We start from the raw sequence: 26,294 nt of genomic DNA on the forward strand, positions 1-26,294 counted from the left end.
TAATTTGGAAAAACAATGCACACCCTGGCACATTTTTAAGTCAACATCTGAATATTTCCAGAGCAAGTTTAAATAGCTGCAAAGAATATAATTTCCAGAATAATGTAAATATTTACATCTTAAAATAAAACTGTTACATCATTCTTTTAAATGTATTCAGTGGAATCCAAATTCCATAGTGATTTGATATCCACCATCATCCATTTAAAAAACACATAAACAAGTTCTTCTTTCCCTTGTAGAAACCCTGCAACGTTCCTTTTTCTCCTTGATTTTGTGTTTCTAGTCTATTTCTCCCAAAGAAATATGCCCTAGTTTGCATTTTTCTTTTTTAAAGTCTTTTATTCCTCACCCTATATTTTGCTTCAACAAAAATATCTGTATAAATGGAAATGAAAGATTTCCTGAGACCACTAGGCTCCAAATGTTTGAAACATATTCTGAATTGGTTATTACAATGATTAGCAATACATAATTAAAAATTTAACCAACACATTACAAATTTTAATAAATACTCAGCAGCAAAGTACCATTTTGGTGGAATTACATCGCTTAATGAGATGGGTAGAGCATTTTTTCTGTTTTCGTTCATATATGTACACGAATATTTGCTAGGGTGAAATGGGGTTTTAGCATCAATACTGTTTTTTTTAATTTTTATTTTATTTTTTTAATTAAGGTTTTATTCTAATGAGAGTCCACCGAGATTTTTACCCAGGGAGTGACATGATTTAATTAGCATTTAGCATTGCTTAAAGAGCTTGGTTTTTTTTTTTTCTTTTTCCCTGGCCGCACAGTGCGGCTTGTGGGATTTTATTTCCCCGACCAGGGATAGAACCCATGCCCCCTGCAGAGGAAGTGTGGAGTCTTAACCACTGGACCACCAGGGAAGTCCCTTGGTTTGGTCTTTAAAGATGTAAAGGATGAAACATCTTGTTCACATAAAGTAGATGGGGCTGAAAATAGTTTTATTATTGCAATGTTTGCAATTCTTTAACCTCTTTCCTCGGTATTTGCCTTGAATTGCATAGATACCTATTATCAATATTTATTTTAAATGATCTCAACTGACCATTTCCAACACTTTTGTGGAAAGAAAGAACTGGAAACGAAGTGACTTGTGAAAGGGTCGGAAACCCAGCTTTTAGGGTCTTTTACTTTCTCAACTCCTACATCAGCACCTCAAGTGGCCCCTCTGTTGCCACCCAGGAGGCCTGGGAGCCCTGAGCCGAGTCCCCAGGAAGCCTCGGGCTCCCCTGCAGAGCGAGGTGGTGGTGCAAGGCCCTTCTCTGGCGGGTCGCTGTTTGGCAATAGCACTGTTGGGAACTGAGGACCTGCAAGCTGACTGCTTTCAAACTCTCCTGCCCTCGTACCCCTGGACCGTCTCTGCACCCCCAGGGCATGTGCGCCATGGTCTGAACACTGCTGCTCTAACAGGCCCCTCGCCACAAAGGAAAGCTGGATCCGAGTCAGTCCAGGGTGGCTGGGCCCCGGGGCTTCTTACAGCTCGAGGTAGGACCCCCGCACCTTCTATCAGCCACACACCCGCTGGGGACGGGGGGCACCCAAGCCTCCGACAGGGTCTGGGCCCTGCATCTGGGCCCAGGCCCAGCCTGGAGAACAGGACAGAGGGAGGGTGGCGTGGAGAGGACTGAACACCATCTCAGGCATGCTAGGGAAGCGTGTGGGACCCACAGACTGGCTGCTGCCCCGGCTCTCTGTTCTACAAGGCTCGGGGCCAAGTCCTACTGGGCCCCTGACACCTTCCTCCCCTAAACTTTCTGTCCCAACCCTCACCGGGCCTGTGGCGCACCCCCTCCCGAATCCTGGGTCTTGGACACAGGGCCTTGGTCTGTCCCCAGCCCTGACCTCGAGCAGTGGCCACCTGGCGTAGAGACATCTCCACTGCTCTTCGTCCCCTGGGGCAGATACTACCCTTGGGACACACATTCTGGAATGACTACCTGCTTCTAATGCAGGTCTCTCCAGGCATCAGCATAAGCCTCAGGCCAATTCTGTGTTCCTGGACCCTAGTGCCCCTCCCCTGGCCTAGCCTCCCATGACCTGGCACCTCCTGGCAGCTGCTGTGGACTGAGCCAGTGGTCCCTCCCTGGGTCCCTTGAGTGCTATGTGGACATAGCCCAAGTGGGGAAAGTGCAGGGAATGAGAGTCAGACCGACCTGGGTCCAAATGTTCACTCTTCCACTCAACTGTGTGAATGTGGGTAAGTCACTTAACCTCCTGGAACCTCAATTTCCCTACAGGGGTGTCCATACCTGCCTCAGAGCGTTGCCATGGAAAATAGTAACAGCGACTGACGTGTTGTGGGCATTTCCTGTAAGTCTGGCTCTATGACAAACCCCTTACATACAGCATCTCAATCAATCATCATAACAAGCCCATGAGGTTTAAGCCTTTCTAGCTGCTCCCCTTCTACAGATGAGACCCCAAGGCTTAAAGAGAACGAGGAGTTTGCCCAGTGCTACACGCCTAGGAAGTGAGAGCTGGGGTACAAAATCAAGTATTCCTGACTCGCCTCAGCTAAACCTGCAAGATCCTGCCCAGCCCAGCTAGGTGTACAGCACCTAGCCTGGCGTCCTTGCCTCTTGGCAAGGCAGCTGCTGTGATGATGATTTATGTAGAAAGGAGACATCGGCCCTCCACGGTCTGGCACCACAGGCTGACCTGGGTGCTGGCAGGCCGACTCCAGTACAATTCTTTCATTCCTTCCCTCCCCATCACTTCTATTCCAGCTGCCAAGGAGCAACCCTACGTTTCCCTGGGAGCATCTGAGACAGGGCCTTAGCAAACCCTGATGCTAAGGCCTAATCCCAGCCCTGCTTCTTCCAGAAAGCCTTCCCAGGTAACTCCAGGCCTCAGGAACCTTCAGTTCCCCTCTGCCTCCCTGCCACACTAGGACCCCGTCCCCTGCACAGTTTGCTGTTGTTTCAGCCTGTCTGAGGCCAGGTCTGGGTAAGGTGGCACTGTCGTGTTTTACTGTGAGTCCTGCCACCGCCCTATTCCAAACCCCCTCTGCAGGTGCGGGCCCTGCTACCCGCGTGGGGAGGCCTGCCCAGCTCCTCGGTGCCCCGACAATGAAGCCCTGTCTCCCAGGAGGCCAGCAGCCTCCAGAAACCAAGTCTATTTCAGGACGTCATTTAAATACAGAGAAGGGAGGGTGCAGAGTAGAGAGGGACATGGCACATTTTCCAGAGAAATAATGCTGTCTGAATTGCTGTGGTTATTTATAACCCCTGGGAAATGTGGACTTTGCTATTTCCTGATTAGATTAGCGCTGGGGGTGGAGGAACCAGCTCCCTGGATGTCAGTGGACAGGAACACCTGACCTCTCACCCTCCAGTCCCAGCCGATAGGTGCTGTGCCCCCCTGCCTGGGGACCAGGTACCAGGGGGACACCAGATGACCTGAGGTAGTGACACAGATGGGGCTGCGAAGGGCCAGGCTGGGGAAACCCCCCAAGAGGGGCCCCTCCTTCACCACACAGGTAACAAAAACGCAGTGGGGCTCGCCCCAAGGAGCACAGGCAGGAGACAGAAGCAGGCCATAGAACATCCTGGAGAAAGTTATAAACGAGTGGCTGAACACAGCCTCTGGGAGCGGCTCGATTATGTCCTTTTTGCCTTTGCATTTAGACCTGGTCAGGTCATGGCTGCACATTCAGACCTCTCCTGTGGAGAAGCCGCTGCCCTCTGGGACTGATGTCCCCGAGAGAACCCCCCAGGTCCCCTGCAACAGCATTCTGGGCCCCTGCTGGGAATCTTGCATCCCAGGCAAGGAGCCCACAGAGTCTGAGAGAGAATCTGGCAGGTGGCTGGGAGGCTGCCTCACCTTCCTGGGCCTCAGCAGCCTCACGTCTAGGACAGGAAATGGGCTCCCCAGCCTTGCAGGGGGCTGAGAGGCTCTGAGGCCCTGAGCCCAGCGGAGGATGTGCGCCCAAACACCCCCCAGGTGGTGGGTGCGGCCTTCGTTTCAGGAATGTCCTCAGGGGTCCCCTCTGAGGGGTCTAAGCCCTTCCTCCCACCTGTTTCTCCCCAGCCTGGGGCAAGAGACCCTAATGTTCTCCTTCTCTCTGGCTCCAAACCTGTTCACGGCCACTTCCTAGTGCTTGGGATTTCGGAGGCACCTGTGAGTTTGGGGGCCCCCTTCCTGCTCCCCCTAGTAGGTGACAGAGTCCTTCGGACGGTGGGCACGGTCCTCCCACCATCCCACACTCCCTCCACCACGCAGCTCGCCCGCCCGACGGTCTCCTGATGGTTTCTGCTGCTGCCCCTTCCTGCGGGCCCTCACGTGGGCTCCTCAATCCACAAGGAGGGGTCAGTGCGGGATAACCTGTCACAACTGGCAGCTACAGTCCCAGCACAGAACACAGAGCAGCGGCAGAGTTACTTTGGGAGGTAACACGGGGCTTGTGGGTGACAGGGACCCGTGAAAACAGTATTCACCTGGGCTCCCAAGGGCTCCCAAGACCCCACTTTCCCACCCTGTGGCCCCTTGGTGCTGAGCCTCTTCCCTCAAAACCTCACACTGTATTTCCACAGCACAGGCCCTGAGGAAGCCCACCTCCTTGTGCACGACCCCTGATCTCCTGTCCCTCTTGGGCCTGGCCCCACTCTTTCTTTCGTTGAGCACTGCTCTACCCTCTGCCCTCTGGGCCTGGGGCCTGGCATCCTGGGCCCGTCCTGGGTCGGTGGCATGGACTTCACTTGAAGCCCAGAGTTGTTTTGGGGGCTGATAAAAACTAAGTGCAGGGCTTCCCTGGTGGCGCAGTGGTTGAGAATCTGCCTGCCAATGCAGGGGACACGGGTTCGAGCCCTGGTCTGGGAAGATCCCACATGCCACGGAGCAACTGGGCCCGTGAGCCACAATTACTGAGCCTGCGCGTCTGGAGCCTGTGCTCCGCAACAAGAGAGGCCGCGATGGTGAGAGGCCCGCGCACTGCGATGAGGAGTGGTCCCCACTTGCCGCAACTAGAGAAAGCCCTCGCACAGAAACGAAGACTCAACACAGTCATAAATAAATAAATAAAAGAACGTGAATTTCTTAAAAAAAAAAAAAACAAAAAAAAAAACTAAGTGCAGTGAACAATAGTATAGCTGAAGTTGTCACCCTCACAGGCGAACAGGACACCGAATAGAAGGCAGAGGTGTGGCTGTGTTTTGGGGACCCGGCCGGAGGCTGAGCGCTGGGCCGTGGAGACCAGGCCCTGAGCTGGGTGTTTTGTCTGACGGGGGTAGGTTTCCTGTGGCTCCCAGGTCAGTGGCCACGGTGGCGGCCCCGGCTGGCCTTCTCCTGCCCTCCCCCAAGTGCGTGCACATGCTCTGGGCTGGTCCCCTTGGGACACCAAAGCCAGCCTGTCATTGGGGCAGACCACAGGCGTGAGAGGCATGGTAGGGCTGGCAACAGGGGGAACAAACAGGGCACTGCCAAGAGCCTGCCTCCCCACCCCCCCAGGAAGGGTACTGGAGGGTTCCGTCAACGTGGCCGCTTGAGAGAAACTCAAGAGAGGCAGGGCGGAGTGGGAGGGGGCGCTGGGGCCTGTATCCTGGCTTCTAGCTCAGCAGCTGGTTTAGGGGAGACCACGGTCAGCCTCAGTAAACTGACCCCATTTCCCCAGAGGCCGGGCCCCCCCCCCCCCCGCCATAAGGCCAAGCAAGCTCTGTCCCTCCAGCCCTGGCCCTGCAGGGTCAGGCGCCCTCTCCAGGACAGCCACATGAAAGGCCTGTGCAGACTGTCCTGCCGGGCACCGGGATGAGGCCACTTCGCCTCAGCTTGCCTCCCCTGCCCCCCAGAACTGTGAAGTTCCCTGAGGCCCACATATGGGAAGGGTTTAGCGGCTCTGAATGAGGCGTTTATTGAAGCCAGGTTAGCCCTGTGGAACCCACTGTGACCTGCCCCCCCAGCGCCCTGCATTCCAGGGCTCAGCCTGCTCTGTGCCGCCGCGCGTTTAGCCCTCAGGCCGGCACAGCTGCAGACAGAACTCAGAGAGGGTCCGTCTTGCCCCGAGCCCCGGAGCCCCGTCTTCCTCAGAGCTGGCCTGCCCTCCACGGCCTGCCCTGCCTGGAGACTTCACCCCAGAACCAGGCTTCAAACCAACAGCCAGGAAGCTGTCCCGCCCAGCTCAGGGCCACGAGCTGACACGCACAGGGTCACTCTTGGCAAAGGAACTGGTCAGGGCTAAAGCAACACAGGGGCAGCCCCCAGCAGCCCTGTCCCCAAAGGGAAGGGGCCACCTTAGAGGTCAAAGTCCCAAGCGAGAGGCTCCCCGAGGTATGACCGGGAAGTCTCATGCTGCTGCCACAGAAAGAAAGGCCAAGGGCCTTTAGGACTGCCATGGGCTCAGCGGCCTCCCTCCAGACTTAGAGTGGTTTGGTGAGAATTATGAAAGTCCTTCTCTGAAGCTGACTTCATCCTCCCTGCCCAGGCCAGGAACGCTGTCTGGGCACAGAGCCTGCTGGTGAGAATGAGGCTCGGCAAGCCCACCGCCTGTACCCGCTCTGAGGGGCCTCGTGGTGGACTCTTCCCAGGCCCCACGTGCAGGCCCATTTCTGTGCACAGCTTGCGAGACTGGGTTCTACACCCCCGGAAGCTTCCCGTCCAGGGCACGCAGCCTTGACCCCAGTGGGGCCCCATGACCACCCAGACAACCAAGAAACAGCCGCAAACCCGAGTGGGCCCTGGGCCTCCTCCTTGGCAGGGGGGCATGATGGCTAAAAGCACTTCCTGCACTAAGCCACTCAGTGGGACCTCATCGTGTCACTCTCCAAGCCTAACAGCACCTCGTGGGTTATCACCTAACTCACATCATGAGCTAAGAATGATGCCTGGTACTCAGCACCCCATCAAAACATGTCAGCATCACTAAAACTGGGCTTAAACTCGCCAGTGGCTTCCCACTGCACTCAGATTAGAAGCCCACCTCCCTGTCAAGGCCTGCAAGGCTGCTGCCCCCTCTGGCCAAGGTCACTTCCGATGCTCCACACAGCCTCCGTCTGCCTCTGAACACACCATGGTCCCCCCAGGCTGCAGGGTTTTCACCTCTGCCTGGAAGGCATTGTCCCCAGATCTTTCAAGAATCCTTTTTGTCATTTAAATCTTAGTTCAAAATTATCTCTTCAAGCAAGGCCTCTCCCCTCTGCTTTATTATCTAATCTGCTACCCAATTTTATCTTCCTCGCGGTACTTGTGCAGCATAAAATGATCTCATTTATTGCCTGACTCTCCTATGGACAGCAAGTTCCCTGAGAGCAAGGCCTCTGCCTGGGCTGCCTCTGGAGCGCTCAGCACATGAAGATGCCCCATCAGTATTCAGAGACCAAATGAACAAACTGGACGATGCAGGCTGGAGAAAGCAATGCCCTTTGCTCAGGACAGGGGTCGAGAAGCCCCACATTCCTGCTCGCCTCTCTCCTCCCGTGCTCAGTGAATGGCTGGCCGTGGCCCAGGGGCAGCCCTGTGACCTCTTCCACCCAGACTTTCCCAGCATGTTGAGAGTTTAAGGCTTAGGCGTAGGAATCTTGAGAAGTGGCCAAAATCATCATATGAACTGGATCTAGGAGATCATCCTGTTCAGCTCCTTCATTATGCTGATGCCAGAGAACCAGAGAGGTGAAGCGATCTGCCCAAGGTCACACAGCAAGTTAAGACCGTAGACTCAGGATTAGAAAAACGAGGCCTCTTGACTCCTACCAGCCCGGTGCCCTTCCTTCTCTGGCCTCCTAGGCTACACCAGCCTGAGAGGAGGGGGGCCGCTCCAAGGAGGAGGGCAGAGCACAGAGGGGGCATTCAGGTGTCTGATGGGAAGGGGATCTGTGGCTGTCGCTGCTCTGGCTGTGCCCATCTGAGGCACCCACCCTGGCTGGGGTCACTGTCCAGGAGAGAGATGGTTCCAGCTTCTGGCTCAGGCATGAGTTCCACTCTCAACCAAAGCAGAATTGGTGAAATCACCGTGGGGCTACAGGGCCCTCCCAGCCTCTCTGCAGCAGACTCCCACCAGCAGCTCCCACGGTCACTTCCCACCTCTCTAGGCCCACCTGGGGGGACCAAGGACAATGGGGCCTTAGTCTAAGGCTCACTGGGATCCAGGACTGACTCTGGCTTTCTCCCGGGGATTGGGCAGGCAAGTTCCAGGCACGGGGATGTGTGTTCCTTTGGGTGCAAGGGAGCTGTCAGAACACGAACACCCTTCCAACTCTCAGCACGATTTGATGGGGAAAAGGAAGCCAAAATAGCACTTGCGGACCAGCTCCTGACAATCTGGGCATCCAGCAAGGCCACTCAGCAGAGAGCTGGGCCTTTCCAGACTTGGGCGCCCTGACCAGTGCCTGGTAACTCCCCCACACCGGCACCTGCAGAAGTTTCTGGGCTCTTTCCAAAATGTCTGCCCTCCTGGGCCTTCACGGCCTCTGGACAGTCCTGCGCCACTGGGCTTGGGCCGCACTGGCAGGCCCAGCTCTCCCCGGTCCAAGGCCATCCAAAAGCTGGGCCACCAAGCCCAGCATGGTTGCCTGGCCAAGCCACCTGTGGACCACAGAGATGCTGGAGAGGGCCGGTGCCCCTTCTAACCTCCCCCGGCGCCAAGAAACAGCAGCTTGCCCAGTGCACTCAGAGCACGGGTTCCTACCTGGGGATCCGTGACCCTCTCTGAAACAGCATACAGTTTGTGCATGTGCGTGGCTCTGGGTCTGGGTGGAGCTCCATAACTGGCATCTGATTCTCAGAGTGGAGGCCTCCTGCTCTGTGGAATCAAACAGGCCTCTTGGGAGCCAGCTGAGTGGAGAAGTGGGAGCAGGGGGGTCAGGAGGCCACCCGTGTGGCTCCAGGAGTAAGATCCTCTCCCTCTAGGGAGTATGTATGCTGGCTGCAGGGACGCAGGGAGGTCTCACTACTCCCCCTTCCAAGCCCCCAGCCAGCCGGCCTGGTCACAACCCTGGCCCACACAGAGGCCAGGGAGGAAATGGGCTGGCCGCAGGGGTCTCCAGCCCCACGGAGAGGCACTACTGTCCGCTTCCGACAGCTGAGGGATCGCTATAGGGGTGTGAATGGGCATGTGAATGGTGAAGACAGGATGCAGGTCCCTTCCCTCCGGCAAATAAGGTGGAGGGGGGCAGGGTGGGAGAAAGGGGGTAGGGCAGAGAGGTGGGCAGCCGGGGCAGGAGAGGTGTCTATTGGTGTCTAATAAGGTTTCAAGATCTTTCTTGATGCCCAGAGCCAGATGATGGAGTAAAAGTAAATGAGCCCAAGACATCTCTCTATACCCCAGCACCCTTCTACCCTCAATGCCTGGAACAGCCAGTGAATGGCTGACTGAGCCCTGGGGACATGCACATGGTTTGCATACCTGATGCTACCTGTTAGGAAACTGTCAGGTTATATTACAGACTCTGGGAGGGGTCTGGAGCTGTCCTGCAGTTGCAATCAAGATGACAAAGAAAGGGACCCTCCTGAACCCTAGGTTCCCAGACTAGTGGCCCAAAGAGGGCTCCCCATCCTGTCTTTCTTCGGGTTGTACCTCTGACCTTCCCCAGAAGTAGAGGGGAGCAAACCCCATCTCAGAGCAGGTGGACTCGTCCTGGAGCTCAGCAGGAAACATCTCAATTCACCTTGCTGGCCTCTGGCTTCCTGAGAGAAGCTCTTTGGTGGTGGGGAATTCCCAGACCCATGTGGCAACCCCTCGAAGCAGAGGCAAGGTCATCAGGAACCATCCTCAACTCTCCCCCACTCCCCTGGACCCTGCCAGTTCAGCCTGAGTCCCCACCTCCAGCCAGTATCTGGCCTGGTCTGGGTCTGGACGTCTTCATCTTGGCTGCAGGGCAACAGTAGGGGCATGGATTCCTGCCCCTCCCCACCCCCGCTGCCCGAGACAAAAACTTCTGGCCTGGCCGCTGCTTCCCTGGGGCACTCCTAGCCTCTCTGGCTCCCACAAGTGACCCCATTAAAACCTTTGGACACTTTGTGGGATAGGGATGGGATTCCTCGTTCAGTCCTTCTCCCTCCCAAGTGCAACCTAAGGATCTAGAAACAGGCAGGATGGGAGGAAGACCAGGCACTGAGCCTGGTCTCCTTGAGGGTGATTTAAAGCAAAAAAAAAAAAAAAAAAAAAAAAGGAAAAGGAAAGTAGAAATGTGAAGCTAAACGCTGAGAGCACTGGCAGAACCCACAAACTCCAATGCCACGTGTCTCCTCTGCTCAGTGCTTGCACAACAAGCCAACTGCCAAGTCAGAGTCTGGAGTGAGGCTTCAGCCGCAGGACTCTCCTCGGGGACAAGCACAACGGCAAACAGAGCCCCACACTGAGGACCCAAAGGACAGTCTGCGAGTGGTCCCTACCGCCCCTCTTCCAGCAAGCACAGACTCCTGGGGCCAGAGGCTCCACAGGCTAACACCGGGCTTTCTCCATTCAAACAGATTCTTCAGCCCCAGCACGGGGTCCCCAGATGACTCACACACACCCCCCTCCAGGCTTCATGAATCTTTAGTTAAGTGGCAGCAGGAGGGCCACAGGTGTCTCAGGCATCCACAGCATCGCATCCTTGTGGCAAAGTTAAATGAGGAGTTAATGAGGTGACCCCTCCTGTCGGGCTGGGCAGTACCTGGCACCCTTCCCCCACCCACCTAAGCTGCTGCCCGATCCCAGCCCCCTCGTCTGGCAGTGAGCCTGCTGCACTGAAAAAAAAATAGGTTAATGCAGCTGGGAAAAGAAGGGAGGTGGGCAGCGGGTCTGGCTCCACAAGCCTGCCTGCTCACCCACCAACCCCGGGCACAGCAAGGCAGGCACAGCAGGGTGAATGAATGTCCCTCTGTCACCCACGGTACAGGCCCTTGTGTCTGCGACGCCAACATACTTTGTCACACAGCAGGAGCTAGGGGACTGAATCACCTGCCGCACAGAGCATCCCAGCGCCAGAGCCACCCTGCAGTTGCATTGATGCCAATCAGCTCAGCAGCCCAGAGCCTGGCTGGCCTGCCACCCTTGCCCAGAGGGCACCATCAGACACAGAACTGTCAGATACCACCAGAGGTGAAGCTGGCTAAAGGATTCCTGAAGCGGCTTCTTGGTTTTGGTAGTCACTAATGCCCAGGGAAAGAACTGAAAGTCTGGAGTTTCAAGGTTTAAAAACTGCCCCCTACCTGCCACCCCCAACCCTGGCAAAGGGGCAGGTAAACCGGAAGGACTCTGTTTGGCTGGGACTGGGCCAGGAACCTGCTGGGTCACTTTCTTACCAACCTCTAGGTCTGGAAATGGACAATGAGCTTTGGGCTGGTGTCTGCTGGCCTCAGCAGGGGCTGGGAAGAGGGTACAGGCAGGGGACGGCTCCGGGCTGCCGGGCACAGACAGCTGCCTCAGCACAGAAGGGCTCTGGTAGCAGCTGAGGCCAGCAGGGCTCTGCTAGCCTCGTCCCTAGAGAGGCTGAAGGTGACACAAGGGCCAATGCAGGACAGCTCAAGTTGCTGCCCTGCCCAGCACTTTCCAGGACTGATGTTCCCTCTGGGAGGTCACGTATGCCCCGTTGGAAGAGGATGAAAGTAGATAAGGAGCCAACGGGCCCAAGATCACATCCTCTTGCAGGTGCCAGGAGCCTCTATGCTGGCTGGCAGTGAGGACCTGCGCAGAGGGACCCCCCTCGGACCCCCACAGGAGGGCTTGTAAATCCCCACCAGCAACACAGACTAGCCGAGCCTCTGTTATCACTACCTGGAAGGACAGGCATGGCCCTGGCCAGCTGGGACAGGCACCCTGCGACATTTGCTTAGGTGGTTAATTTGGTCTACAGTTATCAAGCGCTTACTGTGTGCTAGGCGATGGTCTGGCTCTTCCTCAGACGCCCAATGCCAGGGCCCAAGGCCAGCCCTGCGGCAGCCTGCCCAGCTGCAGGACAGTCAGCTTCTATCTCAGATTTTCATCCCCGCCCAGGTCTGGGGCGGCAGGCACGATGGGCAGTCTGCCCTGGCTCAGCTTGGTCTGAGCTGCCTGCTGGGTCAGGAAACCCCTGGCACACTGACTGAGTTGCCTGGTGCCTGACTGGCACTAGGCCAGCAGGCCTCTGGGTGGCCCCTGAAGAGGCAGCCTATAGCCCCCAGACTCGGCAGCACCGCCAGCTCCCCACAACCCCAAAGAAACCTCACACGGCGGTGGTACTGAGGTGCTTCCGCCGGTGCCCCTCAGCAGAATGGGCGGCCACCGGACGCAGGGGGGCGGGTCTGCGCTGGGCGCTGTAGGGGAAACTGAGACCCAGGAGCCCCTCGCCCCATCTGTTCATATTTCCACCCGCAGAGGCGCAGAAAGGAGCCAGGCAGTCCTCTCGCACAGGAGACAGCCCCCCTCTTCCTGAGACAGGGACAGAGGCAGAGAGAGCAGGGCTCGGAGGCTGGGGTAGCAAGAGCGTTAATCATCACGTTAAGGCCACTTACAGCCAACCCACAGCTTACCCCAGCCTCTGTCCCAGGGTCCCTCCGTCAGGTAGGAGGCGCAGTGAGCTCCGAAAAGGGGCTGCCCAGAACCCCAGCAGGCCCCCCGCCCGCCTCAGTCCCTCTCGTCCACCCCCGCCGACCCGCTCGAGCCCCTCGGGCACCTTTTGGCGGAGGAGCTTGCTGCGCACGCGGCCCCAGAGCCGCGCGCCGGTGTTGGGGGGCCGCTTGCTCCCCGGCTCCTCCAGCGGGTCCAGGCAGCAGCGCTCCAGGGGCTCGCACACCGCCTTCAAGCTGCAGTCGGGCTGAGGCAGGACGTCGGTCATGCCGGCGGCAGCGGCAAAGCCCGGCCCGACGGCGAGCCTGCCTGCGGGGCCAGCTCAGCTCCGGGGACGGGGAGGCAGGGAGGCGGGGAGGCGCGGGCCGCCGGGGCTCCGGAGCCGCTGGAGGGAGGCTGGGAGCGGGCGCAGCCTCAGCCGAGCCGCCGGGACTGTTACTCGAGCCGGGCAGGGAAGCGCACGGTGCGGGGCTCCGCTTTCTCCTCCCTCTGCGTCCTCCCTCCCCGGAGACACTGCTGGAGCAGCACCGGCTCGCTGGTCCCGGCCAGGCTAGCGGGAGGCCAGCCCAGAGCGCGCGGCGCAGCGCCCGAGGCTGCCGGGGAGCCCCCGCCCCCAGCCCCCCCCAGCGGAGGAAGTGACTCAAAAGAGGCGCGGGAGGCTGCCCCCTCCAAAACACCCAACCTCCCGGTTTTAACTCTTGGCAGGCTGGGCCTCCTCCTCACCCACCCTTCGGCCCTCCCTCCAACCCCTACTAAAGTAAGTTTGACGAGCAGCTCAACCAGCCCGTCTCTTCCCCTCTAGAGCCCTGGTTAACCCCTTCCCCACCAGGCGGCGCCTTGTGGCTGGGGTGTCTGCGGGAGGCTGGGGGAAGCCAGAGGGGGTCTGCAGAGGCCAGCGCTCAGGGCCAGGAGCCATCAACAGCTGTCCTTGTCCCGGGCAGAGGACCAGTACTGCCCTGGGGTTCTACTCCTGCCCCAGATGCCTCCCTCAATGCCAACTCAGTGACAGGGCCCGACCCGCGTGGACTTCTGTGTAAAGAATAAAGAAGATCCCTAGCTGGGCAACCTCCTGGGCTTTAGCAGCCCCAGAGGGAATCAGCTACTATGGACCTTCTCTGGGGACATGAGCAAAAAAATCCAAGGACGACACGGGTTACAGATGCCCAGCAAGAGGTGCTCCTCTCATGGGCCACTTCTAACCATCGCTGGTGCCCTTCACCAGAAAAGCCAAAAAAAGGGCTGTGCTGCTGGGGGCAGAGGACGTCCACTGACAAAACGGCAATAAGCCACTCTGTGCTGGGTGCCTTGGGATAGAGAACTAAGAACTTGTTCTTGACTCTCAAGTTGATGAATGTTCATTTCACAAGGTAACAAGTCAGTGTCTGGTGTTTGGAGAACAGAGAAAGGCCTGAACCCCAGATGATTAGGGTCCACACAACCCAGAGGCGTCCAGGCGTCACACCCTGTAGAGCTTGGCACGGGGGAGGAAGGAAACCAGTATTTTCGCAGCGCCAACCGTGAGCCGGGTCCCACGCAAAGGGCGTTCAAATATCTGCTGGCGTTGAAGCCTCACGACTTCTGTGCCGTTGGTGGTATTGTTTAGAGTTGTGAGGACTGGGGCTCAGGGAGATGAAGCTCTCGCCTGAGGTCACGGAACTGCAGCTGGCTAGTGACAGGTCTCCTCCAAAGGCCCTGGCGCTCACAACCACCGAAGTGTGGCTGGTTCTCTGGATTCGGGGAAAAGAGCTGGGTCAGGCCACCAGGGCAGGTGGGTCGGGGCCCAGAAGCAGCCCCTGGCATCTGGAATGCACCTGCTGAATGTCAACCAGCACACACGTCTTGGGGTTTATCATCAGAGCCTGCGGTGCTTTTGCAGAAAGGGGTGGCTTCCCCACAGAGGGAGCCAAGACTTGATCACGACAAGAGACGCCCTTCACTGAGCTTACTATGCAACGGGCACCACGCTAACCCTCCACGTGGAGAACCTCACTCACTGCTCCCCCAACCTTAGGAAGTATGTCCTCACATCCCCATTTTTCCATTTGAGGAAACTAAGGGTACAGAGAAGCTAAGCCACTTGCCCAGACCAGCCTGGGCCAGGCCACGAACAGAGGTCTGGCTAGGCCCTCACCACTGTGATATCCCAGTGTGGCAGGGTCTGGTCCTGTGCTGCCTTCTGCCTGGAGGTGGACGTGGAGTCCTGGAACTCTGCTGGACTCTGGTGGTCCCTGCAGGGTGGCTGGGCCAGCCCCATCTCTTCTAGGGCTCCATGCTCCACACCTGCTTCTGCACAGTGCAGACAGGGCTGGGCTGCCAAGGCCGCACAGAGCTTCCTCCTACCTGAGCTAAAGTTGCCCAAAGCCAGTGCAGCTCAGCGGGACAGAGCCACAACCGTTTTCCCAGTAAGCCTTGAGTGGGAGGGGAAGAGACCCACCAAGGCAGGGACATGCCTGTGTCCCCTGCCCAGCTGGGGCCAGAGCCACCCTTCTTGACCCACCCCTGACCTGCTCTCCCAGGGCACCTGGGGGCCACCTCTGAAGAGAATCTCCCTCCAGCCCCATGAGGGGCCAGCAGCTGCCCCCACCAGCTGCACAAAACCCACCTCCTCCAAGGCTTCACCCATTCCTGTGGTCTTCACCTCTTCATCCCAGTGATTTCATTCAAGAGGTACTGACTGAGGGCCTGGCTATGTGCCCAACCCTGGACAGGGGCTGGGGAATCACAAAGATGAATCAAAAGGCTGTGCTTGACAAAGATGACAACCCAAGAGAGGAGAGGAGACAAAGGCTTAAACACCTCTTAACAGGAGGCAGAAAGGCATTCATGCATTTGGCATTTACCAATCGTGCACCTACCACACGTCACACCCAGATGGACAAAGCATCGTTTTTGCCCTCAAGAAACCCAGTCTTATGCTGCAAGAACAGCACAGATCAAGTGCCACGAAAGCTGAGAGAAAGGAAAGGAAAATTCTAGTCAGAGAGAATCAGGGAAGGCTTCCTGGAGGAGGGGTTGACGTGGGCCAGAAGAGAAAAAGGTCACCCTCCCTGGCTTTGCTCTGCATCCCTCAGCTAATGGGCAAGTGCTGGTTGTGTAACTGGCCGGTAAGGTGCCATTATAATTGCTGACCACGTTCACCTGCTGCAGACACATGGTCCGTGCTGGGCACTGCCAACTGTTAACTTCAAAACTGGCCCCTCACTGGCTTTCTAAGGTTCTCTGACCTCTATCTGGGTCACATGCCACAGGATGCAGTTTGGGGGATGTTGAGTAAGGTGCGTCCCCCGCCAGGTGTGTGGGAGAAGGGGGACAGTGCAGATCCTCTTCCCAAAGCTTTATACTTGTCTGTCTTAGGAACCCCAGGCTCAACAATTGTCTGGGTAAAGCAAGCTCTGATTGGATGAAAGATGGCCAACTGGTCTCCATGGTGACATAAGCGCCTTAGCAGATGGATAGCTGTTGGGAGGCTCTTCCCTTGAGATGCTCATCTTTCCTTCCTCCCTGTGGGCTGGGGGTTCTCTCTAGGGACAGCACAGACTTGCCTTCTCTTCCCCAAGCCTGGCTCACTGCTTCCTGGAAGCAATGGTCTAGGAGCAGGCTGCAGCCAGGGGGGTTGGGCAAGACAAATGTTCCTAGCGAGTTCCTCAAAAGCAGCCGTCTGAGTTCTGGTCCCTCCAGCCCACCACAGACCCTTCCTCAGCTTCACTGGGTGGGCTAGGCTCAGGCTGTCCCGGCCACCCTGGAAGTGACGGCACCCCTTTCCCCACTGTCCGTCCTGGCAGAACCGGCCTCTGAGGATGAGCAAGGGCCCCCTGTCTGGATAAACAGAGCCTGGGTGGGAAGGCCCACATGAACAGATGTCGCTGCCTTTGGAATTAAAAACATTCCTAGTAGACTGTCCCATCCTCCCTCACCCCCTCCCCAGGCTCTCTGCCAAAGGAATGAGAGGGGCCATCCCCAGGGAGGTGCGGGGCAGGACCCTGGGTTACACCGAGGGAGGGGTATATACCTGGGGTGGCTGGGACCGGCCACCCAGCACAGCTATGATTGAGGCAGAATCAGGCTAAAGTGATCAGCAGAGGCATCACTGAAGAAAAAAAAGGTCAACAGGGAATATATGCAGCCTGAGCTGTGTGGGCAGGAGAGGCAGGGACTGCCACCAGTGCTGCCTTGGTGACAGCTGGGGATGGGGACGGCTTCCAGGCAAATCCTCCAGCCTGTGAACACGAGGAGGAAGTTTCTTTCTCAGAACCTTGGGACGCTGCTGCTACTTCTCCGGAGTGACCTCCTTTTCCCCACTGGAACGACTTTCATCTTCCCTTCAGCCCAGACTGGAACCCCGATTCCCTGTCCCTATCCTCCAGCCAAGTGACTTGAAGGCAGGAAAGGGGGTTTCTGAGCAGCCAGTTAGACCAAGGCCACAGGCACCCCAGCGAGGACAGCCTGGGAGTGAGGGGGAGGGGAGAGCCCCAAAGGGCCACCCAGAGAGGCTGGGTGCAGGAGCTAGAGCTGGAGAGGAGCCTGGGATGGCGCTGAGGACGAGGACCGGCAGGGGTGTGCCCGGGGTCAGCCAGGTGCGCTCCCTTCAGCCCCAGGGGAGCAGCTGGACAGGCCCCGCAGGAGCAGAGCTGGGAGGCAGGGTGTGGGTGGAGAGCAGCTGGTGTGTGAGGCTGGGAGGGCTGCAGAAAGGAAGCCCATGGTGGTTCCTGCCCAGAGACAGGCACCGGAGTCCAGCCCGAGAGAGAACCAGCAGGGCGGGCAGTGCACGGGAGCCCGGGGCCCACGCAGAGGGGGTATGAGTTGGCAGGGAGGGTGGCACATTGCAGGGAAACTGTGAGAAACGGGGGCGGGAGAGTCCCTTTAAGATGAATGGCCCTGGGGTCCCTGCGTTCCTAACGTGTGTTCTCACCTTGTTCTGTACCGACCCTAACCCAAACTGTGGATCAGAAGGGCAGAGATCTTCAGAGAATGAGAAAGTGAGACCTGTTTATGTTTTTCCATCCACACTTTTTGAGCATCTGCTATGTTCCAGGCCTGCATTAGGCCTGGGGACAGGAACACTTTGCTCAGAGTCACTGAGTCGCCAATGGCAGAGCTGAGCCTAGAAGCTACTTTTTCATTCATTTACCCATTCATTCATCACTGAATAGATACCCACCACATGCCAGGTGGGAAGGACCCTGAACAGGTCACAGCTCACTTGGAGCTGTGAAACTCCAGACCGAGCCCTAGCCACCCCACCACTGACCCACCGTCCAAGGAGGTAAGTGTCAGCAACTGGGGACTCTTTCAGGCATCCAGGCCAGGACTCCGGGGTCTGGGCCCTGCCTGCTAACAGCTGTGCGTGGGGTTGCAGGTCTCTAAGGTCTGGAGCCTCAACTCTGTAGATTAGTGGTTACTGGTAGCTTTAGATGGCCGCCTGAGAGGGCGATGGGGAGCGGCTTCCAGGATGTTGGGACGGGGGCAGCCAGGATTCAAAGGTAGTTACTCCGCAGCCCAACCTCAAGGTGTACCATGACCCTCCCGTCTCCCAAGGCCTGGCCGAGTCACAGGACAGTGCAAAGCACGGGCTGTTCTGCACACAGCCTCACCCTCCACTCTGCCTGGCCACCCCAGGCTGGCGTCTCGAGGGTGCTTGGTGGCTCTAGGAGTGGCTGAGACAGCCACAGAGCTTGCCTGCTTCAGGACTGTCCTAATGTCCTAATGGGCCCTGGCAACTCCTAGTAATTCTCACAGCATATTTGGTCACGGAAAAAGGGTGGAAAATCCACTTGAGCCTTTGGGAACATCTTGTATACCTAAAACAAAACCCACCAGGGACAGAGTGGGTAGAGCACACCCACCACACATCCATCCATTCCTTCCCACACAACTCATGGATGTAACTCACAGCCAGACTGACACCCAGACCCCCTTGGCCGCTTGCCTGCTCCCAGGACGGAGGCAGTATGGCCGGGGTCTCCCAGCACAGCCAGGGGCCAGAGCACTCCAGGGGTCCTCCCAGGCCGCAGACTGAAAACACAACAGCCTCAGGCAGGGGGGTCTGAGAGTAGGTCAGGGTCCGCTGAGCCTCCATGCTTTTTTTCTCTTTTGCTAATATTAAGCAACTGTTTTCCACCCAACTCTGAGCTCCAAATGAACAGGAGAAAGCTCCTGGGAGCCACGGAACCGGGGTGTGAGTCCTGCCTCGTCACTGTGGCAGCCGCTCCCCCTCTCTGGGCTTAGCTTCCACACCTGTCAAACAGGATCTTGGACCAGACAAGTGGTCAGCAGTGAATTTTTTTTAAGCAGAGGATATGCCCCGCTTTCTTTCTAAATGAAACCTTATGCCAAAGTCTCCCTGCCCCCAATCAGCTAACGGCAGAAGCAGGGAGCAGAGGCCCCTGGCTGAAGTGGGGTTCTAGGACCCTACCCACTCACACTGCCTTTGTCCACCACTCCCTGCCTTGGGGGCACCTCGGGTCGCCCCAGTAATCCCCAAGCCCCGCAGACTCTGAAGCCTCTGGTCCTCCCTTAAGGACAGAGGCTTAAAGGAAGACAGTTCCCATGAGAACTGCTATTCCTCTACCACGGCCATTGGCCCTCGCTCCCCTCTAGGGTGGGTAGATGTGGAAGTCGGGAGATTAGGGGCTTTTTAAGGAAACTTTTGGGTCAGAGTCCTGGATCTGAAGCTCATGTTTTGTCTCTACTTTTCTCTCTGCTTTGGGAAAACTCTGGGCCTCTGCTTTGCTGGTGTGGGCTCCCTTCGGTGGCCTTACAATAGGATAACACTTATCTCATGGAGTCAGTCTGGTGGTGTTTTCTGGGTCACCTCCGGCCTGAAGCCAGTGCAGCTCAGCTCTTGCCTCCAAGGGTGTGAGCAGGCTATGCCTCGCTTTCCCTGTGCCAGCCCATGGGGAGTGGGTGGCACCTGGGGGTCGGGCCCTCCCCAAGAGCCACCACTGCCCCCACGGCTCGTGCCACGGCCAGGCTGGGCTGCGCAGCGCCCACAGTGAGGGAGAGCCACATAAGGCGCCCCCGATCAGCATTCACGTACAGCCTCAGCCCTCACTCAGGGAGTCCCTGGCAATTCCCCTACTAAGTCCTTTTCTCAAAGGTTTTGAATAAAATCAAAGGCAGGACCATCCCAGGAGGCTGAAGTGGCAGCCTCCGCCGGCAGGGAGGTGAGCGGTTTCTGGGAGCGTGCAGTAAGCCAGGTACTGCTGCCTCCAAGGACTCATCTGATCCTTGCACAGGTCTGAGAGGGAGCACTCGGAGAGGTCGCCTCGCTATTAGATGGTGGAGCTGCGATCAAACCTGGGTCTTCTGCTTCTGAGTCTAGGAGCCCCCGGGCCCAGAGCTGGGAGAGCACCCCCTTTTGGTCTGTGGAGAGGCGGGATTGTTCTCAGGGCCTGAAGGAATCAGTTCCCAAGGTCCTCTCCAGATCAGCTTCTCTGCTGCCTCTCACCTCTTCCAGGTGAGCCGGGGGAGTGGGCACCACGCCTGCCTGCTAAGGGGGCATTCCCACGCAGGGCAGGAGGCAGAGGAGACCCACGCCTCTGTCTGTTTCCTGCCCAATGCTTCCTGTCTCCAGAACCCCCTGGGCAGAGCCCAGGCTCCCCAGATCAGGAACACCCGGGAGACAGAGGCGGCTGAGTGGGGGCCGGAAGAGAGAGGTTGTCCTACAAGTTTGGGAAGGCCTTTGCACAGCAAGGCGGGCCCTCTCGCAGGATCCTGCCCCTGGCTCTCCCGCATCCCACTGCCCACTCTGCTCTCCAAGTACAACCGAGCCGTCCAGACCTGCCTTGAAGAGGGACAGCAGGTGAGGCACTGGACAGAGAACAGGTCTGAAAGAGCTCTAGTCACCTGGGCCCTGGGAGGAGGTGGTGTCAGAGGCAGGGAGAGGAACAGTCCCGGTGCCCCCGTCCCTCCCCGTGTGCCTCTGGGCTGGCACAGTGGTGACGATGGCAGCGAAGGGAAGAGCCTCCCATGGACCTGCTGAGAGCAGCAGGCAGCATGGATATAAAACACGGACTCTCGAGGCAGACGCTTCCCCTGGACGTGCACACCCAGCCCAGGCTGAAGGCAGGGGAGGGGTCCATCTTCCAGGGGAGAGGCTGGAAAGCCACACCCTGCATGGCCACTGCGGAGTCCCAGGGCGGGGAGCTGCCTAGCTGCCTGCCTGCAGGCAAGGTTTTCTCACAGCTGCCCTTCCCCCGCATCAGAGTCAAAACTGGCCACTCTCAGGGGACAGGGCCTGGCTGTGGTCGGTGTGGCCTGAAGGATGCATGGGAGAAGGTGTTAAGGACACCCGGTAATGTCCCCTGTCATTCCACCCAGGGAGGGACCCAGGCACTCCTGGTACCAGCTGTGAGGAACCAGAGTGGAAGGGGTTCTGGGTCAACCAGACCAACGCCCCAGAGCCCAGCTCCAGGGCAGTAAAGCTGGGATGCTTGACCCTTGGGCAGAGTCAAATGGGGACAATAGACACCTCGGGGGCCAGAGGGAGGGACATGGGGTGGGGAAGCCCTCGACTCCTGCCCTAGCAGCCTCCTGACCTGCGCTCACTCCGAATTCCCTCATGCCCTGCAGAGTAATTGAAACCAGAAGTAGTTCCCGCTGACAATGACCCCTTGTTCCCAGCTCATCACTCGCTCTGGGCCAGACCGCACCACACCGAGCTGAACACGGCTCTGAGGGGGACGAGCCCAGAGCTGCTCAGCCCGGGGGTGGGTGGGGGCACAGCAGGAAACCTCAGGCTGGCAGGTGGTGAGGCCCCAACCTTGACCTCCTGCCCACTCCAAGGTCGGTTCATCAAAGCTGGTCTGACTCCAACAGCATAAGAAAACAGATGTAGCCTCAGCCAACCTAAGGCCCAAACACAGGGGCCACTTGCAGGTGATAGCCTTTGGGAAGGGGGTTTGCTTGACAAGCTACACCCAGAATCCCTGCAGGAAGGCGGAGGACAGTGGACCTGGACCTGCCAGCTTGGGCAAAGGGCTGTCATCACTAGACAAGGACAGGCCTTGTGCCAGGTCCTGTGCCAAGGGCCTCACGGACTTTCCCCTTCTGTTCTCTTTACAGCCCATTTTACAGATGAGGAAACTGAGGCTCAGAAAGGTAAAGTAACCTGTTCACCCAACTAATGAATGGAGAAAGCTAGACTGAAGCCCAGATCTGTCTAGCCTCAAAGCCCCTTCAACACTGACTGAACGATCGCAATTCTCCTCTGTTCTGTTTCACTACATGGGGAGGTCCTGTTCATTCTTTGCATCCACCACACAGTGCCTGCCACTTAGAGGGAGTTCAACAAACAGAAATGCGGGAATAAACTAGTGAAAGCGTGGATATGCACTGACCAGCTCTTTCAGGGACATTCCATCCTTTGAGCCTCACAACAAGCCTGTGATAGAGGCAGAGTGGGGATAATTGCCTCCATTTAATAGATGAAGAAACTGAGGCCTCCAAAGATCAAGGGACCTGGATGCATTTTCCCACCCTCAGCCCAGTGTTCTTCGTACACTGTCAGGGTAACTGCACTCCACACTCAATCTATCTAAACCACTGACTGAGGGGAGGACAAACAAGTTAGGAAAGGAGGGCCAAGGAGACAGGGATGCCTAACCCGGGCGAGAGAAAGCCAGCGGGGGTCAGCTGTTTTCTTCAACTAGAAGAGGCTAATGGTGACAGATGTAAGCTTTTATATGTAGAATGGATAAACAACAAGGTCCTACTGTATAGCACAGAGAACTATACTCAATATCCTATGATAAACCACAATGGAAAAGAATATTAAAAAAAGAATGTGTATATATGTATAACTGAATCAATTTGCTGTATAGCAGAAATTAACACAACATTGTAAATCAACTATACTTCAATAAAAAAATATTGATTAAAAGAAAAAAGGCTAGGGCTTCCCTGGTGGCGCAGTGGTTAAGAATCCACCTGCCATTGCAGGGGACACAGGTTCGAGCCCTGGTCTGGGAAGATCCCACATGCCGTGGAACAACTAAGCCTGTGTGCTACAACTACTGAGCCTGTGCTCTGGAGCCCATGAGCCACAGCTACTGAAGCCCGCGTGTGTAGAGCCCGTGCTCTGCAACAAGAGAAGCCACTGCGAAGAGAAGCCCGCGCACCGCAACGAAGAGTATCCCCCGCTCGCCACAACTAGAGAAAGCCCGTGCGCAGCAACGAAGACCCAACTCAGCCAAAAATAACTAAATAAAATAAATAACTAAATAAAATAAAATCTTAAAAAGAGGCTAATGGTGACCAGTTGTGTCCTGGGGATTTGGGGGCCTGATCTCTGTTACAGCTGGAGAGAGATGAGCAACCAGGGGTGGGGGAGGGGGCGTGGTAACCCTGGGTCTGGAGGGAAGGAGGCTAAGAAATCTCCATCCTCAGAGACCATGCTCTTCTCCTCACTTAAAAGTAAGAAAGTCTAAGGCGGAAACAACCCAAATGTCCATTGATGGATGAATGGATAAACAAAATGTGATCTATACATATAATGCTATGCAGCCTTAAAAAGGAAGGAAATTCTGACACACGCTGCCATACAACATAGATGAACCTTAAACACATTGTGCTAAGTGAAGTAAGCTAATCACAAAAGGATAAGTATTGCAGGATTCCACTTACACGAGGCACCCAGAAATCGTCAAATTCATAGAAAGTAGAATGCTGGTTGCCAGGGGCTGGGGAAGGAGGAATGGAAAGTTACTGTTTAATGGGTATGGAGGTTCCGTTTGGGAAGATGAAAAGTTCTGGAGATGGATGGTGGTGACGGTTGCACAACAATGTTAATGTACTTAATTAATGCCTCTGAATTGTAAACCTAAAAATTATGAAAATGGTAAATTTCATGGTATATATACTTTACCACAGTTGAACAAAAAAATAAGAAGGTCTAGATATTGTCAGATGTACCAATCTGGGCTCTGAGAACACACCCAAGTCCTGAAGGCAGGGGACTGGCCTTCATGACCTACTTCTGAGTGTCATTTCTAATAGCTCTGACCTCTCACAAGCTTCCAAATGGCCAGGTCAAGAATGTCAAAGAAATCACCCTCCTTTCCCCTTCAGACACAGGCTCCAGGCTCCAGATGGGAAGAGGACAGAGGGCGAGGCTCCCAACGGGCCTAAATGTTGCAATGGGGGGATGGCGTGGAGGGAGTGAGGGGGAGTTACCACTCCAGGCATTAGGACAGCTAGAGCTTCCTTCTTGGCCTGGAACCCTGCCCCAGCTCACCCCAGGGTCTTGAGCTCTCCTATGCCCCAGGGGACCCCCCCCCCCCCGCCAGCAGGCTCATAGGAAAGCGTAGCTGCCTCCCACCAGGGGGAACAGGGCCGAAGGTTGGGGCCCCGTCCCCAGGCTTGTGGCTGAGCTGGGAAGGGGGGTGAGCAGGGGCAAGAAGGGGATCCTAGGTCTCAGACCCCTCTCTAGTCTGAAGTCAGTGGCAGGAACTGAGCTGTGAAGTCCTCAGGGAGAACTCTCCCCTCTGGCCCAACCAGTCAACAAGGGCTGGATCCTGGGAATATGCTAATCAGCCAGCGAGTAGGTCCCAGTTGGGGACAGCACATCTGGAGCCCGGAGCAGCATGGTTGGAAATAGACTGGGATAAACATACAGGAGTCTCCTAGGGCCAGGGAGCCAAGGCAGAGGAAGGGGGGGGCCTCTTGGCTGAGGGGTTCCTGGGCTGGGCAGGGGCGGGGCAGCAAGGAGGAAGCAGACAGTGGGGGGTGGCCTGGATGGAGAAGCTGGAGGTCTGGGGAGGGAAGGGAGGGCTCAGAAATGCACCAAGCTGGTGGGATCTTCTAGTAAATTTGCAGTGACAAAGGGCTGACCCCTAAGAGTCACAGGCTGACATCCAGGTCTCCCCCTGCCCCGTTCACTCATTTGCCCAGCAGCTGACCAAGCACCACCAAACTGGGATCAAGATCCCGAATCTGTAGCCTTTGCTCAACCACTAATGAGCTGTGTGACTGTGGCTACGTCACTCACCCTTTCTGGTCTCAGTTTCCTTCTCCCCTCAAAACAGGATTGGATGAAATGCCCTCCAGGATTCCTTCTGGCTATAACCCTACCGATCCCTCTTCTTTCATTCATTCCTTCAACCTCCCTCTTACTTGCACTGCTCACAACCCCTCCAGCTCACGGCAGGCGGGATCCTTAATTTCCTGGGACACTCCCTGTGCATTCCTGCCTCCCTCCCTGCTCTGGGCCATGTGGGCCCTTCCCCCAGAATGCCCACCCCACTGCTTTCTGCTGAACCAGAGCCTGCCCACCTTGCTAGAATAACAGAGCCTTAAAACGGCAATTAATGCGCTGGCCATTATGTAAATGATTTTTATAAAGTACTTTTGACAATGTAACAAAAAAGGTAATTGTAAAGACTACATTCAGACCTAGAAAAAAGGGGGTTTATGGTAATGTTACTTGAAAATAGAAAAATAAGACAAAATACGCACCATCATTAAAACCATATAAAAATCTGTATACCTGAGGAAGGGAAAAGGCACAAAATAAGATGGCTGTTTCAGAGGAGTGGGAGTAGGGATGGTTAGTGATTATGTTTCAAGTCTCATTATTATTATTGCAATTCTCTTTCTAATATAAACACTGCTTTTGGAATTTAAAAAACCCAGTGCTCTCAAATCCCTCACTCCACCTCCTCCTGGAAGCCTCCCTAATTCTAGCCCACAATGATCCCTCCTTGTTTGAATTCCTGCAGCACAAGTTTCCATCTTATTATGCAGGGAACAGTGGGAGGCTTGCCCTGGAGAGGGCAAGGCAGGGGCTCTGAAGACTTCCGGCTCTCCTACCCGCTGGCTGCCTGGCCTTGGGCACGTTCCTTAACCCTTTCGTGCCTCAGCTTTCTCATCTTTAAAACTGTGATAACGGGCTTCCCTGGTGGTGCAGTGGTTGAGAATCTGCCTGCCAATGCAGGGGACACGGGTTCGAGCCCTGGTCTGGGAGGATCCCACATGCCGCGGAGCGACTAGGCCCGTGAGCCACAATTACTGAGCCTGCGCGTCTGGAGCCTGTGCTCCGCAACAAGAGAGGCCGCGATGGTGAGAGGCCCGCGCACCGCGATGAAGAGAGGCCCCCGCTCGCCGCAACTAGAGAAACTAGAGAAAGCCCTCGCACAGAAACGAAGACCCAACACAGCCATAAATAAATAAAATAAAAATTAAAAAAAAAAAAACTGTGATAACTTTCCTACCCCGTAGGGTACTGTGAAGATTCCCGGGGGAACAGCTGTGAGCGTTAGCCCAGCGCGGGCTCACGGAAAGCTCTCTGATGTGACCACCCCCCACCCCACCCCCACCATCATCAGCCGCAGCACCACCACCATCTCCAGCATCGTTACTGGCATCTTGCCTTGTTCCCTAGTGGCGTGGCATATATCGATACTCTTGCCTTTCCAGTCTGGCAGTAGATTCCTTGAGGCCAGGCCCCTGCACCTCAGAGCAGCCAGTCCGTAACGGGCACACTGCAGAAGCAGAGGAAGTCCCCCTCCCCTGACTCTTCTCCACGCACACTCATTCTGCTTCCTTCCAGGTTCACCAGGCAGAAACGTCCCCTGCCGGGAGGTAAGAGGACTCCAGACAAAGGATGAAGAGGGATGCAGAGCTGGGAAATCGCCCCAGCTCCCTCTCCAGGCCACTAGCCGTGCACTGCCCTTCACCCAGGCTGAGGGATTCCCTGGTGAAGGCCTGGGCCGTGGAGACACGGCACAGAGGAGAGAGCAGCGCCTTCCCTGCACACCGTCAGCAGAGGCACCAGGGCCTCAGTGTCCTCATCTATAAAATGGGGTGGATACGA

At 56.4% G+C, this 26,294-nt stretch overlaps 1 protein-coding gene across 4 annotated transcripts in view; it reads right to left on the reverse strand.

Moving 5' to 3' along the window:
* The window catches only part of ABR (ABR activator of RhoGEF and GTPase), a 180,666-nt gene that overhangs the window by 10,104 nt on the left and 144,268 nt on the right, over nt 1-26,294 (reverse strand). Inside the window, exon 1 of one of the 4 annotated variants that reach the window (XM_007183830.3) lies at nt 12,591-13,025. The exons of the other annotated variants lie outside the window; for them this stretch is intronic. Coding sequence (XP_007183892.2) covers nt 12,591-12,752 — 162 coding nt within the window. The 5' untranslated portion in view covers nt 12,753-13,025. Of the gene's footprint in view, nt 1-12,590; nt 13,026-26,294 lie in introns of those variants that run through there. 4 annotated transcript variants of the gene reach the window in all.

The sequence above is a fragment of the Balaenoptera acutorostrata genome, chromosome 20 (genome assembly GCF_949987535.1).
Source record: "Balaenoptera acutorostrata chromosome 20, mBalAcu1.1, whole genome shotgun sequence".
NCBI lineage: Eukaryota > Metazoa > Chordata > Mammalia > Artiodactyla > Balaenopteridae > Balaenoptera > Balaenoptera acutorostrata.